Raw genomic sequence first — 25,193 nt, 5'->3', positions numbered from 1 at the left:
TCTATGAGTTGTTAACAGCTCCACTAAATAGTGATTTTTCCCTCTAAACTTCTCACATGCTTTCATTTCAATAAATGTTCAAATGATCCAATATTTCAGCAAAAATCAAAGATTAGAGAAAAAGTCCAAAAACTGAAAACAGATTTGTGTATCAGAACTTTGTTTTTTCTTCTTTCCTCTCCCATTAATCATCTCACCACCCCTCAGATTTATCTGCTGACCCTTTGGAGGGGCCCGACCCCTAGGTTGGGAACCACTGGACTAAACTAGCTAACTGTATATAAAGTAGTGTAAACTAGCTCCACCTCCAGCAGCTACAACAGTAACATGCTGCTCTAACACTGATGCTTCACTATTAATAATCTAATGATGTCATATATAATAATATATCAGTCAGAGAGACCAAACCACTACTTTTACTGCAATACTTTAACTACATCAAGCTCATAATACTTATGTACTTTTACTGAAGTAGGATTTTTCATGCAGGACTTTTATTTGTAATGGAGTATTTTTACACTGCTGTATTGGTACTTTTACTGAAGTAAAGGATCTGAATACTTCTTCCATCACTGAGTCACTTCATTTCATATCCATGAATGTGCTGCAGTATAATAATAATAATTTTATTGTCAACAAAACAATTTCAGACAAAGGAGTTTTTGCATATGTTTTAGTCCTGTGGTGGTTAATCTTGTTTTAGAGATATATTTGTGACAGTTTATCCATACGCATGCATCATCATATATATTTAAATCCTCTACTTTGTTTAGAAGTTACTACTTGACAGGTCAGGGAATGAATTATCATTGACTGGAAATCTGCTACTTTACCAACTCTCTTATAATAGTGGATTGAATTCTCAAACTATTTGTGGCTTGTCGATCCTTATCATCATGTCATAATGTTGTTTTGGGTGTTTGAATGTGTGTATATGTTGTCTTTGTCTGTACTTGTCTATGAGTTCCCTTTGTCAGACCCAGTACATCACAGTTCGTGTTATGTGTTCTTTTTTAATTGTAGATGTGGATCCCTTGCAAGTTTGTATCATGTGTTCTGATTGTAATCTCAAAAATTTAAGTGTTTTTTTTTTCTCAGAATATTGAAATGAATCTCAGAGCTCTTTTTTTCATAATCAGGTTTAATGAAAATATTACCTGGGTTAAAAACTTTATGTGAAACACAGAAGGTATTAATATTATTCTGAGCCATGTGTAGCCAGCTCTGTCTGCTGGGAGGTGGCTGATATTAAAATAATCTTCAAAACACACTGCGGTGATTTCCAGCTTTTAAGGTAATAGTAACATCAGTGAGTTATGGCACATGATTGAAGTGATAATTGGTGATGAAAAACCACATATCTGCAATTTTCCACAACACTGTATTCACCTTCTTCATTATCCATGTGTTTTGCATGACTGCTAGGTACTTCAGGACAACTCTGTCACAGCCGGCATATGAACCTGTTCCAACATGCAGGTTAAATGATTGAGCTTCTCTTGCCTTCATACAGCAGCTCTGCTGTTTCTGTCTGGCTGCACTGCAAAAGTGTCAGGACCAGATTTCTGACTTTTTTTTATTGATCCTAGTGAATGTACTGTGGCAAGGAGGAAACTCTTACAGTAGGCCTGTGTCATTCTGTGGTGGTGCTGTGTAAAGACTGTGTGTGTAAATGGGTCAGGGTTCATTCTTGCCCCAGGCCTGGGTCACACCTGACCGGGACTTGTGCTTACCAGAGAGACTCATGGTCCTCTCAGGTTTCCCTCTGACATGACACAGAGACAATAATGAAACGTGTCTAGTTAGGACACAGACATATCTTGTTTTAATAAAGGATTTTATTTGTTTGTTTTGTTGTGTTGAGAGAGGTTGCAGCACTGGCATCTTAGTGGAACAACAAATCAGTAAATGTCTTGTTAGCATTGTTTCAAACTGATTTAAACTGTCCTGGCAAAGCAAAGAGAACTTAGAAGTTACAAAATATATCACTTCTAGTGAATTAGACAAAACGTGAAGAGAATAGATAACAAAACAGATATGATCAGATGTATGATGTAAAACTGATAAAATAACAGCAATACTGTTGATATACCATCACAAGGAATACTGAGTAATAATAGATACACAGTATTAAAAATAAATATGTAAAATGGATAATGAAAATTAAAAAACAGATAAGACTCATAATAACCACATATCCAGTCAGAGAGAGCAGCAAACATGAAGCAGTTCTAGGAATGGAATGCAAACAGAGGGAGGATGTGATTAATAGCTGTACAGATGTGTGGATGCATGTAGTCAGTAAGGGCCAAAAAACACTTCTATAAAATCAGCCCTGTATCCTCAGAATTATATCTAGACTGGACTCAGTGATTCAGCACCTCATGATTTACGTCCAATGCTATGTGTTTAGGACAGTCCTGTGTGAAGATATTACAGAAAGTGAGAATTTTAAAAACGTTGGCAATAAATGTAACCTGAGGTTTTGCAGAACATCAACATTCTTGTCTTGTAGGAGGGCTGTATAAAAGACAATGATGGGTAGTGGAGTTTGTAATAAACCCAGAGCACCATGGGAAACAGAGTTGAAAGTGTGAGGGATTTAAAGAGGCATGTTTGTATGTACAGAAAGTAATATAGCAGAAATGAGTTGTTCCTCTGCCTCGGAAGACAAAGTACAAGCAAAGTCTTCACTTTCAGGACATGAAATGAAGGCAGATTATAAATCCAAGATATTTCTACACAGAGTCAATCACAGCATACTGGAAGTTGGTGAAAGAGAGACCAAAACTGAAGCATGATCAGCAGAATCTAGAGCTGCACAGTACACAGCTTCATATAATAATAATAATAATAATAATAATAATAATAATAATAATAATAATAATAATAACAATAATAATAATAACAATAATAATAATAATACATTTAATTTGTGCCACAGCATCAAAAACATACAGCACACAACATAAAGAAAATGCCTCCCTGATTAAAAAGGTTTTTAGGACTTTTTTTTTAAAAAAAGACACCAGGGTCTGTGTTGCCCTCAGATGGTTAGGAAGGCTGTTCCACAAGTGTGGTGCAGCAGAGCAGAAGGCTCAACCCTCCATGGTGCAGAGCATTGTACTGGGGGCCCAAAGGAGCAACCTGCTGGCAGATCTGAGGTTGTGGTTGGAGGTTTGTGGTGTGATCTGTTCCTGTAGGTAGGGAGGTGCACGTCTGTCGATGGATTTGTATGTGAGTAGCAGGACTTTGTAGTCAACCCTGAAGGAGAGCCAGAGCAATGAAAATAGAGTTGGTGTTATATGTTAGTGTTTTTGCACTCTCATCAGGATCCTGGCAGCTCTGTTCTCAATGTTCTGGAGCTTCTGGAGGCTCCTGCCATGGATCCCTGTGAAGAGCACATTACAGTAGTCAAGTCTTGAGGAGATAAAGGCATGGACAAGTTTCTCCTCATCTGACGGGGTTAGAGAAGGGTGCAGTTTAGAGATGTTGTGCATTGATGTCTTATATGGTCATCAAAAGTCAGCTGAGGTTCAAACATAACACCCTGATAAGTGACTGAGGAGGAAAGGGGGAGGTCCTGGCCATCAAAGGTGAGATGAAGTATGGGGGGATGACTGAATCATATGTGGAGTGCCAACAAGGAGAGCTTCAGTTTGCTGCTGTTCAACTGGAGGAAATTTGTGCTCATCCAGGCATTTATCTCCTTAAGACAGGTGCTGAGGTGTGACATGGCTGCAGAGGGGCTTGGCGCAACTGCACAGTGACACCCTTTATACTTCCTTTAAAAAAATAAATAAAAAATTCCTTTCACAATTTTTCAAGTGTGTCTTAAAACAACAGTCAGGTGTCCATATGGTCAGTGAAAGAGGTTCCTCGCTGTAATCATTCCTCCTGTTCATACTGGATATTAAAAGATCCTTCGAATGTGCTTTCAATGTAAGTGATGGAGGCCAAAATCCACAGTGTGTCCACACAGTTATTTAATGCAAAAATGCATTTAAAAGTTGATGTGACGCTTATATGAGTCTTCATCAGTCTGAGTTAGTCATATCAAGTGGATATCTGACACATTTACAGTCTTTTTAGCATCAAATTCCCTCTTTGTGTTTCCTCAGACAGTGTTTCCGTGTTGAGCAGCATAGGAAGTATAGTAACAAAAAGAGGGACTTTGGCTCTAAAAAGACTGTAACGTTGAAAGATATCTACTTGATTTGACTCGTTTGGACGCTGAAGCTTCATATTAGCTTCAGATAAACTTTTAAATTCATTTTTACACACAGGGAGGACTGTGGATTTTGTCCTCCATCACTTACATTGTAAGGTCATTATGAAGGGATCTTCTAATGGTCAGTATGAACAGGAGGAATGATTACAGCAAGAAAAACAAGAAACAACAGCAAGAAAAGGAAGTCAGCTGCCCAAATGAACACTGAAACATGTTTCAATGTTCACCTGACTGTTGTTTGAAGACAGACTTGAAAAATTGTGAACCTGTCCTTCAACAGTGGAAGAACAAAGGCTGATTTACATGTTACAGTTTTACATTTTACAGTTATCACAATCTTTTTAAACTAAGGAGAAACTCTAATTTAAAGGAGTTGCAGTGTTGTCAGCAGCTATCCATGTAATCAGGATCAGATGATTTATTTGTACTCAGAAGCTTTAAAGCACTTTGAACCTCTAAGACAGAAATAATTAAGTTAAATATCTGATTACAGACTTTTAGGATTTTGAACAGATTGTGGGAGGGCAGGGTTAAGAGACACAGATAATAAATAACAAAAATAAACTTTTATATAGCACAATTTATGCATGCAATGCAGCACAAAGTGCTTAACATAAAAGCAGATAACAACAATTAGAACAAAAACAAAAACAAAAAAACCCCATCAGATTAAATCTTAAAGCTTCAGGATAAAGCAGTGCTGAACAGATGTGTCTTAAGATTTTCATTTGAAAGTACCAACAGATTTAGAGTCCCTCAGATCCTCAGACAGACTGTTCCAGAGTTATGGAGCATGATTAACAAAGGCTGCCTCTCTGTGCCTTTTGCTTCTGACTTCAGGAACAGTCAAGAGGTTAGAGCCAGAGGATCTAAGGGACCTAGCAGGCACATAAGTCTAGTCAGTCATGTCAGAGAGATAAGACAGGGCAAAGCCATTCAGTGATTTAAAAACCAATGAAAGAATCTTAAAATTAATTCTGTAACTGACAGGTAACCAATGTAAGGATTTTAAAATTGAAGTGATGTGGGCTCTCTGTCTGTTTTTTGTCACATGTGCTGCTGCGTTCTGTATGAGCTGTAACTGACCAATAGCTTTCACCAGACAGAAGAGTGTTACAATAGTCCAACCTGGAGATAAATGCACGTATTAACTTTTCTCTGTCCTCCTGGGAGAGGAGCGGTCTGACAAAATTCCTCAAATGATAGAAAGACACTTCAATCATGTTTCTAATGTGGCATTCAAAATTTAGATCAGAGTCGCTGATAACACTAAGGTTTTTGACATGTTCCTTGGTGTATAGTGTGCATAATTTTAGGTGGTCAGACAGTTTTTCTCTCTCAGCTTTTGCTCCAATAACTAGGATCTCAGTTTTGTCTTGATTCAGCTGTAAGAGGATGTGAGTCATCCACTGACTTATGTCAGTGATGCATGCAATGAAGTTGTTAATAGAACTGTAGTCACTTGAACTCACAGAGATGTATAGCTGGGTAACGTCTGCATTATGAAAATTGATGTTGTGATTTCTAATAATATTGCAGAGTGGCAACATACATAGGCTAAAAAGAACTGGGCCTAAGATAGAGCCCTGTGGGACACCACATGTTTATTGGAGGAGTGGTTGTCCATGGCTACAAAGAATTGTCGACCGGTTATGTAAGACCTGAACCATTTAAGAACTGTGCCAGAGACAGACTCAGTGCTCAAGTCTGTCCAGCAGAAAATTGTGATCTACAGTATCAAATACAGCACTGAGGTCTAACAGGACAAGCATAGAGAGCTTTTTCTCAGCAGTGTTCATTCTGAGGTCATTTACAAATTTGACTAGAGCTGTTTCCATACTGTGCTGGGACCTGAAACCAGATTGCAATTTTTCCAAGCACAGTGTTGTCACAGAGGAAATCATTCAGCTGTTTGGAAACATTTCTTTCTAAAATCTTACTCCAAAAAGGCAGGTGGAGATAGGTCTGTAATTAGAGATGAAAGAACAATCTGTGCTGATGTAAAAAAGTACATGATGCATTTGAATTTTGGTAATGCTTTGTGGTACACTCTCCAGCCTTTTCTGAATAATATTCATTGTGATGGCTGCAATCTCATCTCCAAAATAGGCAGAAAATTCATTGTATTTCGTAGGAAATAGGGTAATAGGGGCAGATTATGAGCCTGTCAACAATTGAAAAAAGAACCCTTAGATTGTTAGAGTTTTTATTTATAAGTTCAGAGAAATACTATCACCTGGTGTTTCTGATGGCTGTATTGTATTCTGCTAGAAGTTCTTTTAGGATATCGTGGTGGACCTTAAGTTTTGTCTTTCCCCATCTCTGTTCAGCTTTGCGTCAGTTTCTTTTGAGTTGGTTGATGTTTTGTTTTCTCCATGGTGGTTTTTGTTTTTGAGGAATTTTTTTGTACTTGACTACAGCAATATGGTCAATAGCTGATTGTAGTTTGTAATGACGTTGTGTACTAGATCATCGACTGATGAAGGGAGGGTTGATGAAGGGAGGGTTGGCAAAGACATGTTATTTATATGCAAAATAAAAGTGAGTTGGTTCATTAACATGTTGTATGAAGCTCACATCAAATGAGGAGCTTAAAGAAACAAAGAGCTCATTGAAACAGTAAGGGATTCTTACTTTATCAAAGATTATGTCAAGACTCCTCTAACAATTGTTTCACTAACAATTGGAGAGTTACAGTAATAGTTTACGGGATTTTTGAGACAACTGGATGTTTCTTTAAAAAAAATATGTAGCTTTGCAGTTCTTCGATCACATAGTCATCACTTAACAGAGGCTTCTGCAGTGAGACGTACTGATATAATGGCAAGTGGTTTCACTTGGTGTGTTTTTTCTCACCAAGTGGTAATTAGACTGAGTGTAATACAGATGACTTGTAAACAGCCCTGCCCTCACTTGACTCAGCACACAATGAGTCACTGCAGCCTTAATGTTTACCTCCACTCACTCATAAACATCTGAATACTGCAACCCTTCTTCTAAAACAGTGGCTGAACACTGGACATGTAGCTGCAGCTAACAACAGAGGTAGTCCAGTTGTAGATGTCAACGCTGCACAAACATCAACATCTAAACAAGTCTTTTGGTCTATTGTTGAGTTCTGGAACCTTATTCCTTTTAAACAAGTGAAAAAAATCTGTTTCACCTGTTGTTTCCAATCCAAAGCAAATGTTCAAGGATTTCCTAGAATCAAATGTAATGCTCTTGGCTTTTCTTGCAGGGTCTCTGTCAGGCTTCTATGTTCATGTGCATTTTGGATATGCAACAAATAAAGTAACAATATATGAAAGGGTTAATGCATGTGTTCATTAAACTTGATAACATTATGCATGCCTACTCTGAGCCCGTTATCATTCTGAAATTATGTTTACATAATTATATGTACTGTACATATAGTAGATATATATTGTGGTTCAACTTTGACCTGCTATACTTACTGTAGTTTTCTTGTACAATTGGGGATTATTGCAGCATTTCAGGTTTGACCTCCAGATAAAGTAGTTTAGATCATCTGAATAAACTGTTTGCTTCCAACACTGCTTGACTTGACTTCTTTAATGTTACCACGTTCCCAGATCTCAGCTATTAACACTGTAAGTGCAATGTTCTTATTGCTGATAGAAATGATAGAGCAAAAATAAGTTTCAAATTATTTTTTAAAGATGGGAAACAAAAACCCATATTTGCTACATCAATTCTGTGTCATGAAGCACATCAAGTTGCATGGTGTATGCTATCTTAGCACACATTTCTATTTGAATTGTCATTAACATTAAGTACATTTACTATGAAAAAGCTCTCTTGCATGTAAAAGGGATGATTTTTCAGTCTACATCAAACAGTTCTCATGTCGCAGGTAACTTATTAAATAACACAACATACACGTTAAAATTACAGCATTCTTATTAACTTTATTTTTCAATGTGTTCTAGTGCACTGTCTAAATAAATATATGAATACTTTGGCTTGAGCATCTGACCAGCATGAAGTCCACCAACACAGACAGTGAGGTGAGTACAAACTATGCAGGCCAGTGTGTATAAAGCAACACAAACACACATACACACTTCACAATGCAGCTTATCTTGGGAAATAATATGTGATAGATTCATAAAGCAGTTAACTGATAGTAACACTCATCATGACTGTGCAAGGGCCTGAGTTAGCAGCCTTTGTTCAGGCTGAGTGAAATGAATGGAAAGGAATGTTTTGGTGTTCTGCTGTCATTCATGACGAGAAAAGAGGAAGGAAATCAGAAGGAGTTTGTAAAAACATCTTTGGAAAGGGAGGAGGGGTCTTAAGAGTCAGCATCAGCAAAACCCTGACTGACATTATCCATTCACATCAATACATAATCAATGATTCAATGCACCTAAAACAGATTTCAAGCAGCCAATGATTCAGCATGATACAACTCACACCAGGAGCCTGCTCTTCAAATGTGGCTGAACTAATCCAGGCTAAAATGTTAGCCAGCTGAAATGATTCTGTTAATTCTAACAGGATTCTTTGAAGACAGTCAGGATACATTTTTTGTTTTTTGAGATGGTCACCATGTCATGTGCATAGAAGTTATCAAATTGGGACACACTGGTCTATTAGTTGAGATGTTGTGAGGCGTACCAGATGCCTGTGGCATACTGTGTGGCATGCCTAGCGCTCATTTTTGTTCTTGATGTCCTCTGTGGGGCTGGGACATAATCAGGCTGATATTGTGTAATCTGATCCCTGCTTTAGGGCTTTAATTTGTTCATCTTGGATGAAGTTACCTTGAGAAACAGTGCACTTTCATTTTGAAAACAAAGAGAGTTGCAACCATGGTCAGCTCTTATGTGATTGGCTAAGTGAGGGTCACATGGTTGGCTGACATGGCCTTGTAGAGAGGACAGTAGCTGCACAGGAAACACCTGAAACATATTCTAACTCTGCAATGAAACCCGACAAATCTCTCATAAAGCAACTTAAAGTACATTTTCTTCAAAGTTAGTTCAGTATAAGTCTTACTTTGATCCAGATGAAACTGATCGATTCAATTCAACTGTTTAAAGTTTTAACTTTTTCATTTCTTACACTATAGTGTTTAAGTAACACTGACACTGGGGTGGTTGTGGCTCAGGAGGTAGAGCAGGTTGTCCACCAATCAGAAGGTTGGTGTTTCATTCCCTGGCTCATCCTCCGCATGTTGAAGTGTCCTTGGGTTAGACTCTGAGCCCCAAATTGTGAGTGTGTGTATGAATGGGTGAGCATAGAAACACTGTGGGGCACTTTGGATAGGAAGTGCTGTATCGCTCCTGATGAGCAGGTTGGCACCTTGCATGGCAGCCTCTGCCATCAGTGTATGAATGTGTGTGTTAATGGGTGAATGTTGGCATGCTGTGTAAAGCGCTTTGAGTGGTCGATAAGACTAGAAGGGTGCTATATAAATGCAGTCCATTTATTATGACAGTATGATGTAAATCCCCATCATAATGTCCCAATTAATGACCATGTTTTTCTTGTTCCATTGGTCTAAAAATTATGAATCCATTTATCTTGTTTGCTCATAGTATCTCAAATTAAGTTTGGATTGGCTCATCATGTGAAGATTTCATTTCATTTTATAACCTTTTTTTTCATGTATAGATATTTTATGTTGGAAATTCTCTATTGTGAAAACTGAGTTGCCATCGCAACTTGATGATTTCTAATAATCTACATTTTCTCATCTGAAGTTATTGCTCTCCATAATAAAAATAGTCATTTTATATGTTTGGGGTTCACCTAGAAGGTCTTGGTCATGATCCAGCTATCCCTGAATAAGCTGTACTTTTGCAGGCCTTGGCTCAAGGACTTGTTATGACAACAGCTCCAGATAAATTTTAAACCAGTTTTGAAGAATGGACAAATCCAGACTTGTGTCAAATCATCAACAATCAAATCAAGCTATCTTATCCAGGTATGAAGAACAGGAGCCAGCTGTGATTTAATACAAGGCAGTATGATATGATTCTAATCAGTCATGCAAGCAATTCATTTCATATGTAAGACAGAAAGATAGAAGGATGTTCAGAGTGTTGTATATATGCTCTCTATTACTCAACATACTTAACAAAATAACTGAAACATCTTTGAGTGACATGAGCAAATGGACAGACAACACTTTAAGGTGAGGGAGGGAGAGAGACAGATGATTTAATGCTAAAATAAAATCAAGATATTCCTGTCACACTGCGCTGAGATGTTCGGGCTGAGTTTAGTGTGTCAGTAGCAGTTAGCGCAGTGTTTTATTGCTGCCTGGATGTTTGGCCCTAGCAGAGAAATGTCAGCCATTAATGTCAAGTTCTATTGTGGAAAAACCTGTTCTGCTTCATTGAAACATATGTCTTTTCTGTAATTCCTTGTCTGGCTGACAACACTGACACCTGACTGTTTGACACAACACATGGGTCACACGTTAAAAAATGCCCCCGTCATGTTCACAGTATGTGGCTTGTCTCATTCTGGTTGTGTCACGGCATCATGTCTCTGTCACAGTTCCAATATCCACTGGAAGGAACTTCATGCAGTTTGTTCTTCAGCAGACACATGTCAATACTTTTTAGTTGTTTTTTGATGTTTCATTTTGTTTTTAAAGCATTTTAAATACACGTATGCAGCTCATCTATGATCGATGTGATAACATACTTTGTTTCCCTACTTGTTTTAATGACTGTACTTAGCACGCTGTCAGATCTTTATTTTGGATATGTATTTCCAGAACAGTGCAGATTAGCAGAAGGAAAATCTAAATACTTTAAATTTTAAATTCATTCCCCCCAAAACTTTAGGCTTCAAAGATGCAAGTTGCTCAGGCAAAAAAACAGACCGGGGACAATAAGACAGCAGAGAGGAGGAAAAAAGCCTCAAGAGAAACAGCGTGTTCATGCATCTGGTGGACACTGGCGCACAGGCTAGATAGGCAGCAGATTGTCTCCAGCATCCACAACGCTGTGACATGACACAGCTGCATACAGTGGATATTGAGGGTAAATCTAAAGTCCATTTTTTATAGAGCACATCATGAATATACAGCACGAAAATTCTGACATTGGAATTGTTGCATTTCAAGTATTTAAATCTACTGTGACACAAACTTAAGACAGTTCCACCCTGTTATTTTAATAATGTTGGAGATGTGAGCTCCACATTTGAGAAATCTATTTAGTCTTGACCTGCTGAGATGAATCTAGTCTGAGGTCATAAATTCCACACACACAGACTACGGCTGTGGCAAACCAACAGCTGCTCCAGTTTTTAATCCTGTAAATAGTTAAACTTGCTGCCACTGCCTGTAGACTAGGTGTCAACCAGTGTAGCACCTGAGCACCTTCATGATTGTAAGCATCTATTTATAACAAAATGTGCTCTCATTTGACTATTTACTGGCTGTGGAATTCAGATATCTGACTGTACTTTTGATGGACTTTATTAAAGAGGACTGACTGTGGTGAAATGTAATCAATAAAGTGATCCATCACCACATTGCCATATAGTTGATACCATGTGTGATGTGCCTTATTGTGATTGGCTAAGACAACTGAACTTGGAGCAAAAGGAATCAATGCAGCATTTCAGCAGAGCAAAAATTCACCTTGTATGTGTATTGTGATATATTCAGTGATCTGTTTTTAAATAACATGCAAATTAATCCTTAAGCCCTAAAAATTACGCTTTACATGAAAAGGCCTTTGAGTGATCAGAATATCTTGCTGCCTCACAAAAACAAACCAGATGTGGCTATTTAACATCTGTGTAATCAGTGTAGCAAGCTTGACTGTGTGTTTGATGTTCATGCTGCTGGTAAACAAGCTCTGTTTTAGCTTTTGTATGGACGCGGACCTACTCAACAAAACATGTTCTGGTGATCACTGTGTTACTCTGACAGAAAGTTTTTACCTCAGATTTCAGATTCTGATCCAGGACGGCTGAGTCAGGTGTCATGTAGTGTGCACCCTGTTTAACACAGAAACTGGAAGATATAACAAGAGACTTTGATGCAGATTACATTCAGATGTGTGAGCAGAAGGACACTTGTAGAGGTATTCTTGGCACAGGCTCAATGTTGAAAGCCAGTATCTTCATCTTCTCCTCAGTCAGCCTGCAGCAGTTCTGAGTAGGTGGCCAGTCTGGTCCAGGTGCTGGTTTGATCCCCAACAGGGCAGTTGTACCCCTGAGCCAGGGCACCAAATCCCCATGTGAATATGCACTAACCTGCGACTAGAAAGAGCTAAATACTGCCATACAATGCAGAGGCCAATTGCTTGCAATATGTCAATATGCAACAGTGGGGCAGTGTGTGTCCTGGTCAGACAGTGTCTCTGCACTGACCACCATGTGTAACAGCTGCTGCTCTCTGCTGGGGAGCCGGCCCGCAGAGCCTTGGTTTTCCCTCTTCACTTCGGTCGGGTTCTGGAGCAGGTGGAGATGAGCGTAGTGCTGCAGGCAGGAGCCATGAAGCTTTGTGAAGACCATCAGCATTCTGCACCACAGATCCCATTGGTCCAGTCCTGGATAACACCCGCCTTCACCAGCTTTAACAGGAACTCCTTCTCTTTAGAGATGTTGTGAGTCCACGACTGCAGGGGACAGATACATAGAGAGAAGGTGTATAGACAGCAGATGGAAGACTGATTTTACACATGAAGGTCAGTTTCCTTGAAATGGAAAGTACTACTCAGCCAGAAGGAGCTGTCAGAAGTCTGAGACCATAACCCTGATGATGTTACTGTGAGCTTTGGCTTAAGACTTCAGTTTTATGACACAAAGGCTGCATTACAAACTGGTGTAACTCTTTTCTGTTTTGTTTTGTTTGGTTTGTTTTTTTTTTAACCAAATGACCACTACTGAGTTAAAGTCCATGTAAAAACATTCACTCTGCAAAATAAGTATTTAGAATTTCAAATGCTTACTATAAAAATGGAAAAGTTACAGGTTAACAAGATCCAGTGTCTCATTTCAAAAAACAAAAAACTGTCTTGCTCCCCAGACTCATTAACTCCAACTAAGAGCTGTGGGCCATGATGTCATTGACAGACATAAAGGAGCATCTCAGAAACAAAATCATTATAAACACTAAGCTGGATTCAGAGAATTTGGATTTTTTTTCCTGACTTAAAACGATTAATTGATTATAAAAATAATTTAAATTAATTGTTGACAACTAATCGATTAATCAACTAATGGCTGCAGCATATCTGTTCTATAAGATGCACGTTAGATGAACAAGTCTGAAAAACGCATCTGAAATGCCTTCTGTGTAGACTTTACAAGTCTTTACACTGGGGGTGTGGCGTTAGATGTTAGTGTTTCTCATAATCATATGAGTCAGTTAAGGTTTACGTGGACTGTCATCCATCTGAGACTGAATTCACTATTGTCCTGACAATTAGGATCAGGCCATTTTCTTGGACAGTCAGCATGGCTACACTCACTGTGAACACAATGAGCCCATTTCCACTTGCTACTACAGTCTTTTACAATTGGGTGTACAACAATAACACAACATGATTGTAAATTATCAAGATAACAGTGATTTGCTACAGTCTGCTACATCTACATCTAAATAATTCTAACCCCATAAAGGAATCCTTTTCCTTGTGGAGGTGGAAAGTTTATGACCACCATCCAATATGATGAGATAATTCTCCTGGATGTAATGAATGCTGGATGCCTGCACATATCCACAGTGGATTACCAGGGACAATCAGACATGCAAAAAGATTCTTTCTATGCTATGTTGCAAGAGAAGACATGAGGTGTGATGTAGATGAGAACTTGTGGCCTTGTTTTTTGTTGCACTACTGGAATTACTTTAGTTTGGGAAAATAAAGCCTACTGAGGCATATTGCAGAATTCATCATTTATTTCTGTGACAAGTACTGTAAGGTAGCTAGAGCCCGACTGATATATTGGTCGGCTGATACTGGTCTATCCCAGTTCTATCGGTATGGGCATGATATGTGCCAATATTATTATTATTTTCAATATAGGCAGCATTTTATGTATATTTGATCTTTTTTCTTATTTCAATTTTAATTACATAAGTGATTTTTTTCTTGTTCTTAATTTTTCATGCAGATACCATCTAATTGTGTAACTGTGATCATGAAATGGTTTCCACTGTATCGGTATCTGCCCCAAAAATCCAGTATTGGTCAGTAGCACACAAGCTGCAGTAAAGAAGTGTCACTGTTTTTGTTGAAATGGATAGTGATACATATTGAAATGCTACTGGTTGTTAGGTCAGTGTGTTTTATTGTTGGGAGACAAATGTAGTACATTTTGGATATGAGAGTAACTGTTGTGCTGAGCTGCATGTTGGTAAAGAGAACTGTGTGAAGAGTTCTGAGTGAACCGAGTGTAAAGAACGGTGTGTAACCAATCCTAAAACATTGTAACATGTGATGTGTATGTGGATACATTATCTGGATAGGAATATGTCATCACTGGCTGTTGCATTCACTCCTGCTATTAATAAGCACTAGTGCAGTGCCAATTCAAAACGTGCCTATTCAGAATGGGCCGATTTCTCAATACCCAGAGAGAGTTGTGCCCCTCCCCTAAACACCTCTCATGCAGACTATTGGTAGACGCTGCAATTTTCTGATGTTCCCTAAACGCCTGAGATGCAGGCTATTGATAGACACTACAACTTACCGATGTTCCCTAAACGCCTGAGATACAGGCTATTGGTAGACACTACAACTTACCGATGTTCCCTAAACGCCTGAGATACAGGCTATTGGTAGACACTACAACTTACCGATGTTCCCTAAACGCCTGAGATACAGGCTATTGGTAGACACTACAATTTACCGATGTTCCCTAAACGCCTGAGATACAGGCTATTGGTGGACACTACAACTTACCGATGTTCCCTAAACGCCTGAGATACAGGCTATTGGTAGACACTACAACTTACCGATGTTCCCTAAACGCCTGAGATACAGGCTATTGGTAGACACTACAACTTACCGATGTTCCCTAAACGCCTGAGATACAGGCTATTGGTAGACACTACAACTTACCGATGTTCCCTAAACACCTGAGATACAGGCTATTGGTAGACACTACAACTTACCGATGTTCCCTAAACGCCTGAGATACAGGCTATTGGTAGACACTACAACTTACCGATGTTCCCTAAACGCCTGAGATACAGGCTATTGGTAGACACTACAACTTACCGATGTTCCCTAAATGCCTAACATGCAGGCTATCAGTAGACGCTATAATTTACCCATGTTCCTTAAACGCCTCACATGCAGGCTATCAGTAGACAATATAATTCAACCATGCTCCCTAAATGGCTCACATGCAGGCTATCAGTGGATGCTATAATTTACCCATGTTCCCAAAACGCCTCATATGCAGGCTATCAGTAGATGTTACAATTTACCAATGCTCTGTAAACACCTCTCATGCAGAATATCTGGAGACTACAATTTTGAGTTGAGCTGAAGTTGATCAGATGAATTGTAATGCCTGTATGTTTAAAATGTGCCTGAGACATCCTACACTATGTCTTGAACACATATACAAAGTTCCCGTGTGTGAGGCACGGGAATAGAGCTTAACTCCCTAAACTTTTTCAGTTCATTCTCTATAGTAGTTCTTCTCACTTCGGATGTAATCCCACCTTCCCTTAAATACCCCCCTATTTAACTGACACAAACGTTGATCCTTCAAGAGGATGATTATCTTGTGTATTCTGAAAGCAGTTGCAATATCAGAGACACAGTTGGTTCTTGTTTGAAGCCTGCAGGGACAGAAAAAAAACTAACTGGGGAAGAAGGAAGGAGAGAGAAAAACAGAAAGAGATTAAAAACTGAAAGAAGAGGAAGAATGACAGCGAAAGAGAAATAAAGACAGAAGTAGTGAAAGAGACTGCAGAGATGTGGCCGACACACACCTGCACGTAGAAATCATGTTATTTCTTCTTTGTTATTTGGCCAACTTACAGATTTAATGATAATTACTTTTGCTGGTGACAACTGTTATTACAACTGGGAAAATCAATAACTACTGATCAACATTTTCACCTCTTTAAACTAATTAAGTGTTGATAATGTAAGTTATAATTTAAATTGTAGCTCTTTCATATTTTGATTTTGACATAAAAACTATTAATCGCTCACTCAGCTAATTCAGACTGCAATTTACAAAGACTGAATAAAAAAGCTCATATAAGTTAAGTTGTTGCTCTCTGTTGAACAATGTCACCTATTGCCAAGATCAGTCCATGCGGGCTAATGAAGAAATGCAGAACTGAGCAAGTTTCTTGTCCTGTCTCTATTATACATGGCAGGGGGCGGGACCAGACTCTTTGAGCCTCTTTGAACTGAAACACAAGATGAAGGGGATTGCATGTCTGTCTCAATAACCTGAGCTAAGAGTGATTTATGAGCAGGCTGAACTGTGTACTGGAGAAGTGGAGTGAATGGCAACTTAGACACTGGCTTAGACTGAGACTGTGCTGCTCTCAAAAACCAGTACCCAGCAACGTCCCTACACTTGAGATTTCATACACAGTCCACAGTACACACTCGGCATGCTGGCTAAATTCCTCCTGTATTTCTGAGAGGCATTTCAAATGAGAGAAAGGTCACAGTAAACTGTTCCAGTGCAGCGTAAACCTGGAAAACTAACAAAAAGATGGGGCTGTGAATATTGTGTGGGCGTTTCATCCATTAAGGGGTAAATTGTGCAGGAAATAGTGGGTCACAAACCTGTGGATGGAGTGGATGAATCATCACCTAAATATAAATTAACAGCTCAGAGTTAGTAAGGTCAGAATGAGCCTTTCTCAAATTCAGTCTACTAACCACTCATAAATAAAGTGATAAAAGCCCAACAGAGGTTTTGTCACATGGCCCTAGTGGCCAAAAGGCTTACCATTTTAGCAGCCACACTATTCATAAGTACAACATACAGCGACTGTGTCTCATGATTTTGATGCCTGTTAACACACCAGACGAGCTACATAGACATATATACTATATATATAGTAGGCAGGGTACAGCAGCTGGTATGTGTTGCCCTGAGGAGTGAGAGTGATAAAATGTCTGCTTTTCTAAAGGACAATGACATATCCCGACAACTTGAAGCATGTTGTATACAGTTGCACCTCCATCAGTCCCTAAGGTGGGGTACATGTCAAAGTGGCTTACATAACTATAAGGTGTTAAGTCTTACACCATGCCTACACAGGAGGTATAGAACAAGCAGCATGTTTTAGCAGAGCATCAGCAGCAGCAGGCAGCGAGTGCTCCGTTTGTGTGTCAACACAGGAGGCCTTAAGGCACAATGCTGAGTGTAGGTCACCTGTGTTTTGGAAGCCAATCACTGTTTTTACATGCATAAAACAGAGGAAAATAGATCTGAAGTGTAAACATACGCTTCGAGTCCTGTTTATGTGTGTACAGTGTGAAAGAAATGTAAGCTGTTAAGTGGCCTGCGTAGACAGCTGGACTGATTAAAAAGTATATTTGTTCCTTCAGATATGTGTGAGAAAGACAACTTAAAAAACGCTGTTGAAATGCTTTCTGTGTAGACAGTGTGTTACTGAGGCACAGAAAGTCACAAAGAGTCCTGCAATCAGTTTTAGCACCTTCTGTGGTTCCTTATAAAATCAAGTCTTTAGTTACCTCTCTGATGGCTGACATCCTGATCTTCTCATAGTAGTGCAGAGGGGCATGGGGGGTGCTCATGTTGTAGCCAAATCCAGCCACAGCTACTTCATCACAGTTATGAAGGGCCATAGTTATGGCAACTGCCCCCAATGTTGGGATATTCTGAAAAACAGACATAAATAAAAAGTTTCTATGAAATAGGTAACCGAGCCATGACCTGCACATGTACAGTATATAGTGTGCATGTACTCACAGAGGAGCATTATTTACACTGTATGGTTACTGTGTGGATATCTTACAGATGTAAAATCTGAAACATGGTACTATTTATAAGCCTAATGGTAACACTGTTTGTCTTCAGACTGTTTTCAGGGTCTGTGTATGTGCTCGGCTCTCTGCAGCATCTGCTGTGTGTTCACAGAGGCCGTCATAATGCAAACAGACAGACAAGGAGTCCAGCTACCAGAGCTACAGTCCTGATCATTAACTCACTGCTGTGTGTGAAACAGCCCACTGTTCCTGCTACTTCTCTTCCCACAAACTGACTGCTGAGAAAACAACAGGTCTCTCACCCCTCTGCCCATCTGTCCATTGTTGTGAGGTAAGCCAATCAGCTTGAAGGAGGCCTCCTGGATGAAATAGGGGTTAAGGATGCGCATGTCCTTGGGCTCCCGTGGAACGTACCTGGCCACCGACTTCCAGAAGCCATCAGTGCTGTGCTGAGAGATGAAGAGTGAGAAAATGACGCAGTGTGGTTAGTGTGACCTTCACACAGAAGGGAAAACAAGGCTTCTTAAAGCCAGTCACAAAAAACAGACTGGTGATGTATATCATTAACACTGCTGAAAACCTGTGCCAACAACGACAGGAAATACAACAAACTCAGTTGTGACACATCAGCATCCAATAAAGCGTGCAGGGTGAAAAAGCCCACAGTGTCAAACAGCAGTGAGAGCTATCTTCTGAAACAAGCAGTTAAGCTCTCTCAGAAGCTCCCCTGCACCAAATCTTAGCCTTACTATCTGCTTTTTCTGTCATTAACAGACAACACATGGAGCTGATCTGAGGGATTCAGACTGAGAATTTGAATGTTTGTACAATGTATTTATTTGGACATATATTCTTTTTACAGCTCAGAAAATTCTCTGTTATTGTTCATGTTCTGAATCTACCACTAGGGTTTCTAAATCACCTCAAACTTATCTTTGGCATTTCTTGTTACTTATTGGTTGATACAAATGTATCAGTTGTGATATTCTAATATCAGGTGATATACCAACTCTGCCATTTTATCAGATGGGCACCTATTTTGATAGAATACTGAATTCTTCCAGTAGTTAACAGTAATTTATTGCAGGAGTACAAGTTTTACAAGTCTTCAAACACAAATTACTTTGACTCTCTATTCTAATTTTCTTTACTGTTGGTCATATACAGTAAAGAATGACAATATATAAACTTTGAAATGCGGAGTAATCAGTTTGAAAATATTGATGAATTCTTACTATTATCACATGTGGAAGGGGATACAAAGTGGTAGGGAGTGGAAAATATGATGGCGCTAAAGCAGTCCAGTGAAAACAATACCCTGACCTGAGGCCTGGGGGGGGGGGGGGAGGTCAACACCATTAAAACACTGATGAAAAACAAGAGGAGCAAACAAAGCCAGCCAGAGAAGGAAGCCCCTGTATCAGTATACCTGGAGCCATTATACTAATTACCAGCAGTCCTGATGGCTCTTTATGAACAGTTACTGGGATACCTGCCTCAGGTATGTTGGAGTGACGGGCAGAGAGAAACCACACAGCAATGGTATGAGCCATTAGCTCACTAGCATAGCACTGTTACCCTGCTCTACTTTGGACTGTTAGCTCCTCACTGACAGATCAGTTGGTAATCCTGTCTGACTAAGACCATTTTGCTCCTGTATCTGTGCTGGGAACCCAACACCTCTGCTCTGCTGGCAACATGGGAGGACACAACAGTCTGTGGAAAACCCATCTGTACACAGCAGACAGAATCAAATCACAAGCGATTCTTACATCCCATCCCTTTACTGACTGTATCAGTGAACATATTAACAAATGTTTACTCCTTTGTGTTAAGTGCTAATAAGCAAAAACATGCTAACCTGAGATGGTGGACATGGTTAATATAAACTGCTAAACATCAGCATGTTATAGTTGTCATTGTGAGCATGTTAGCATTAAAATGCTAACAGAACTAAGATGTGTATTGTCTCATTGAAAACTAAATATATTCTGTATAAAAAAAAACAAACACAAAAAACAAACCAAACAAAACTGAAAGTTTCTGAGTGACTTTGTTTGCATGTTTCTAGAATCACATCCATGTGTTGATGGTTCCTGTGGAAAACCCCCTGTCCACAGAAACCCAGTCAGACATGATGGATGTCATTTGTGTTCTTACAGCACAATGCCAGCTCTCAGTGTCTGCTTTGCCACTTGCCTTATCTTAGTGCCATCAGTCTTTATCAGCCAACACTTGCCCATTCATCACTAGTAAGTGAATGTGTGTGGTGTGTTGTCTGCACTCCTCTGCACTAGGAGAAGGAACCTGATCTCCTGTCCTGAGGAGTTTTTGTAATTGAGGCTGGACTCATAAGCTTCAAAGTCCTTTAACACCATTACTGTTAATTCAACCTAACTGTGTGGCAGTGTCATATGTTGCACCTGTACTGCCTTTAAAAATTGCTAACAAAACACCAATATACCAATACTACTTTTCACAGGTAAGACTCAGGGGATGATTACAGAGGAGAAGTGTAACTATTTTGTTGATGATGTCTGATGATGTCTAAAGGGTTTCCATCTGTTCTGAATGCCCTCACTGGAAAACCCGCTCTCATAGCTTCCTCCTGGCTGAATCCCATTGTCTCCCCAATTCATTTTCAAAAACTCTTTGTCATGACTTTGTAGTCTCGACGCAATTAATCAAACAAGGGGATAACGGTGCACATTTTTGGACTAGGGATGTCAATGGTCAGTGGTCACTGACAATATTTTTGACTGGTTACGCATGTCAGTGTATTTGTTAATTTGCATACACGATGTGCCAACTGCTTTGCTGATAGCTAGCAGTCTGAGGTAAAAAATGAAATGCGCTAAATGAAGCTCAGTGTGGGACCATTTCTTCAAGAAAAGAATGAAAGTCAAATGTAAGTTGTGTGATGCCACTCTTCAGTTTACTAGTAGTACTAGCACTGTGTTGTGTCACATTAAGAACGAGTACCTAGCTGCCATGTCCGAGGATGGCTTGCAGTCGTAGCCAAAGATCACATTGCTGCTAGCTGGGGGGAGTAAGTGTGATGCGCACCAGTCCGAGGCAATCACCCAGTTTTTGTGCGAAATGATTGAGATCGATATGCTGCCAATCAGTGTGGTAGTGGATGAGGGATTGAAAGAGCTAGTTCTGTACCTCAAGCCCGAGAACGTTAGGCCATCAAGAGCTACTGTGATCAAACACACTGAAAAACCGTTTGAGGAGGAGAAGGATGAGTTAAAAGTCAAGCTAGCCAGGGCAGACAAGCTGACTCTGACTACCTTCTGCTGGACAGCTCTCACAAACAAAATCTACATCACAACTTTTCTTAAAAATTAACTGGTTAGTTACTGGTTAATGGATGTCAGTCCATCGAAAGCAAAATTAACCAAAACTGACATCCCTATTTTGGACAGTCTCTCCTTGAAAACATCCACTGCTCTGCGCTTGTTGTTCATGCACAAAATGATGAGAGTGGCTGTGCGAAGAATAAAAAAGAAAGCTTGAAGGAGAAATTCAAATATTTCACACCTCTGGACACCCGGCCAATCACTGTGTAAGTGGCTGTGATTGTTGGATTGCCTTTCAAGAAATTTGCCTTTTCAGGGAATGTATAAAATTGTGGACGCAGCCCCCCAAATTCTGAAGTGGGATAAGTGTGGGGGGAGGAGGTTTCAGACAGTGTGCTTAAGTAACCAGGTTACAGTCAGCTTTCCCCTTTAAGCTGATTTAGAAGTGTCATGAGAACGAGAAATGGGTGTACAATAATCAGGGTAGGTGACTAGAGAAATCGCCAGCTACATTTCTCCTAAAAAAATGATTTATTGGCCATGTATACAGTTAGCCAGGTTTCCAATTGGCTTTTTACATGTGAGGATGTGCATTAGACATTAGACAGGGAAATTAGCAGACTGGCTGGATGAAAGGAAATTTCATTGTAAGTCAAACTAAAACTGGAACTAACACAAATATGCTGAACATTTGAATTTTTGTAAGTTAGGAAGCATCATCTTCTATCATTAATACAGTTAAAATACATAATCCATGCTTCTGAAATAAAGTTGGGGTCAGGGAGAAGTCTGTTAACAGATGTGCTGCATGTATATGCAGATTTATAGTAACCTGGTCAGTACATGCAAACATGTTCCTTGATTACCTGCGTAATGTGTCTTCTCTGAGTTACCTGGTATGTAAGCATTGACTGTTTGACAATTCAACAAGCACTTCATTTGAAGCAGACAGAGGCCCTTATGGCTACACTCACACCTTGTCCGCTGTACAAATACACAATAAAAAACAGGAAAAAGATCACTAGTGATTCTAAATGCATGGTTCTTGACATCATCCTCAGTGTTGAAACATTGCAGAAGTTACAACAAATAGCTCATTGTAAAATTTGTTGTCTAGTTGAAGCAGGTCAATGAAAATGGTTACAGTTTGTGGGTTTTACAATCATGTTTACTTGCATGAGTAAAACAAAAAATAGACTTAAAATGTAAAAATATGCGTCAGGTTACAACAATTACAATGTGCTGCAGCAGTAGTTCAACTGAAAGCGTTTGTGTTATGACAGACAGATGTCAAAAAAAGTCATTTGTGTTGCTTCCACTTCAGACAAGACATGAGCCTGTAGTCTTTCTCTTGACAACAAAGGGCAGGGATGTAGCAAACAGACTGTCTGTGCTTCCAGCTGTCAATGGAGGTGAAATGTGATCCAGGACTGGGACCACCTCAGTGAAATCCACCTCCTCCTGACAGGCCAAATGAAGCCCTAGCTTCCTGCTCTGCCTTCAGTGCTGAAGTTGAATGACGGCTGCTTTCTGATGTGCATCAGAGCTGAAGTTTCATACTGCCCCCTCTGCCCCCTTTGATTTGGAGTTAGATGGGCATGCATACAGACGTCAGGGGATTTGGTGATTGTCAGTATTAAAAGTCTAATACTGCTGAAGGGCACAAAGGACAAAGAACTACCATCACCACTGCTCCAAAGGTGCAACAATCAAAGTTAAAATGGAGTAAGTTTAAAAAAATGATTTTTGACTGGTAAACTCAAGGAAAAAAAGTACTTATCTACTCTCCTATCCCTCCAGGTTCAATGCGTGTTCTGCTAACTGATAAAAAAACAACTGATCTTGCTGTTCAGTGGACTACAAGTGGTCAGACAGACACCACAGTGACAATGTAATTTGAAACTTCACAGCAGTGGAAATGTGTTATAAAGAGTGCCTTCATTGACATCATCTTAAACAGGGTTTGAATTACAGTGGAGATAAGGGGAACTCGGCTACCTTGAAAAGGACATGAGCTCCCATGACAGCGTAGTTTGAGAAATTTAGGGGTAGCTCTAAAACATTGTTCATTTTTGTGTCACAAGTCATAGATTTTGATTTTCTGTACAGTAAGGTTCCTGAAATACACCTGAAATAAAATATGTCAATGTTATATTTATTACATTCCAATTTCTGAACATTTGTCTCCCTATAATAAACACAATGTGCTCAAATCACTATGTCTACGTCACCATGTTCAGGTAGTGAATAGTCACGTTACCTCCAGGATGTTTTACTATTCAATAGGCTTTTGGGTGTGGCTGTTGTCTTGCTGGCTAATATTTTGTGTAAGTCCAACAGTTGAAGCTGTCGGCATGTTCTGATGGTGTCATGTGATGTATCCTAGGTCTAGTCTGAAGAAGTGCAAACCATTGGCCATTTGCTGTATGGAGTTTTTTTGTTGTTGTTGCAAAAAATGCTAAATCAAAAGGATTTAGATTTGATAAGTGCATCTCATGCTGGATTTGGACCAGTGTGAATGCTGCTAACTAAAAAAGGGACATCTGTCATTATCTGACAGTGAACTGTGGACTCTTATCATTCAATATAGCTCAACAGTGGACCTCTGTAATGTGCACGAACCTTCATTTCATCATTACACACAACATTTCACAATTTATTTTCATGTTATTTAAATGCGTACAGTATAAAGTAAAACAAGTACCTTAATGTCAATATCCCAAGTAGGTCTTAACGTATTTTGTTGCTTTACTAAAAATATAGAAACACTACAGCAGTGTTTCTGTACTGAGTGATGCTAAATGAAAGTTTTGCACGTTCACAACAAATCAGGTAACACATCAGCAGAACGTTAGGTTCAAGCTTTGTGTTCAGTCATGGTTTAACTTTTTTGTGTTCTTTAAATATATATATTTTTTAAATACAATTGTAATGATAACAATAATATAATATTGGATTACATTAACAATTTTAAAAGTTTAGTAAAAGTCTGTTATCTGTATTTTAATTGGTTCATTAAAAATGAAAAGAAATTATGTTACTGCAGACCATCTATTAGGGTTTAAACCGCCCCCCCCCCCCCCCAAAAAAAAATTGACAAGCCAGGACACCCACATAGTGAGTCCAGTTGACTTGAAATTTGACACACATATCTAGCTAAATGTGTTCTACAAAAAAGCCAATTGGAACATAAAAGTCATTCAGTTAAAAAGAGTAATATGACATCTACCTTTTGGATTTTGACTATCAACACCAAATTTGGTATACAGCCTTGGCAAGCAACTTAGCAAGTTGGCTTAAAACAATCCCGATTAAACTCATTGGAGACATCCTGCACTATGTCTTGAACATGCATGCCAAGTTTCATTCACATCCAGCGTGAGGAGCCGGAATATTAGAGCTTAACTCCCTTGACTTTTCAATTCATTCTCTATGGTAGTTCTTATCACTGCTGATGTAATCCCCCCTCCAACCACAGTTCCAATGGCAGAGTGGCGTTGTTTGTGTTTCCGCTTGTCGACTCCATGGGAAGAGAAGAAGCAGAAATAACCAACATACGAGATATTCGTCTTTTTATGTTTGTGGTGAATGAAACTTGCAAAACTTTTCTTTCAAGCTAATATTCATCTGCTGGCCTTCAGTAAGTTTGTTCCTGACATTTATTCCGCTGTTTCTCCGCTGGGGGACTGGATGAATGGTAAGAGACAATGTTGTTTCATGTTG

The 25,193-nt window shown here is 39.3% G+C and overlaps 1 protein-coding gene across 4 annotated transcripts in view; it reads right to left on the bottom strand.

Moving 5' to 3' along the window:
• Positions 1 to 8,140: 8,140 nt before the first annotated feature.
• The window catches only part of st3gal3a (ST3 beta-galactoside alpha-2,3-sialyltransferase 3a), a 55,282-nt gene continuing 38,229 nt past the window's right edge, over positions 8,141 to 25,193 (bottom strand). For all 4 annotated transcript variants that reach the window (XM_044360557.1, XM_044360558.1, XM_044360556.1 and 1 more), the window contains 3 exons: positions 18,471 to 18,617; positions 17,914 to 18,060; positions 8,141 to 12,843 (listed from right to left, as the gene is read on the bottom strand). In XM_044360557.1, coding sequence (XP_044216492.1) covers positions 12,739 to 12,843; positions 17,914 to 18,060; positions 18,471 to 18,617 — 399 coding nt within the window. In that variant the 3' untranslated portion in view covers positions 8,141 to 12,738. The remainder of the gene's footprint in view (positions 12,844 to 17,913; positions 18,061 to 18,470; positions 18,618 to 25,193) is intronic.

Source organism: Thunnus albacares, chromosome 9 (genome assembly GCF_914725855.1).
Source record: "Thunnus albacares chromosome 9, fThuAlb1.1, whole genome shotgun sequence".
NCBI lineage: Eukaryota > Metazoa > Chordata > Actinopteri > Scombriformes > Scombridae > Thunnus > Thunnus albacares.
The sequence above is the reverse complement of the archived record's forward strand: the minus strand, read 5'-3'. Positions and strand labels throughout refer to the sequence as shown.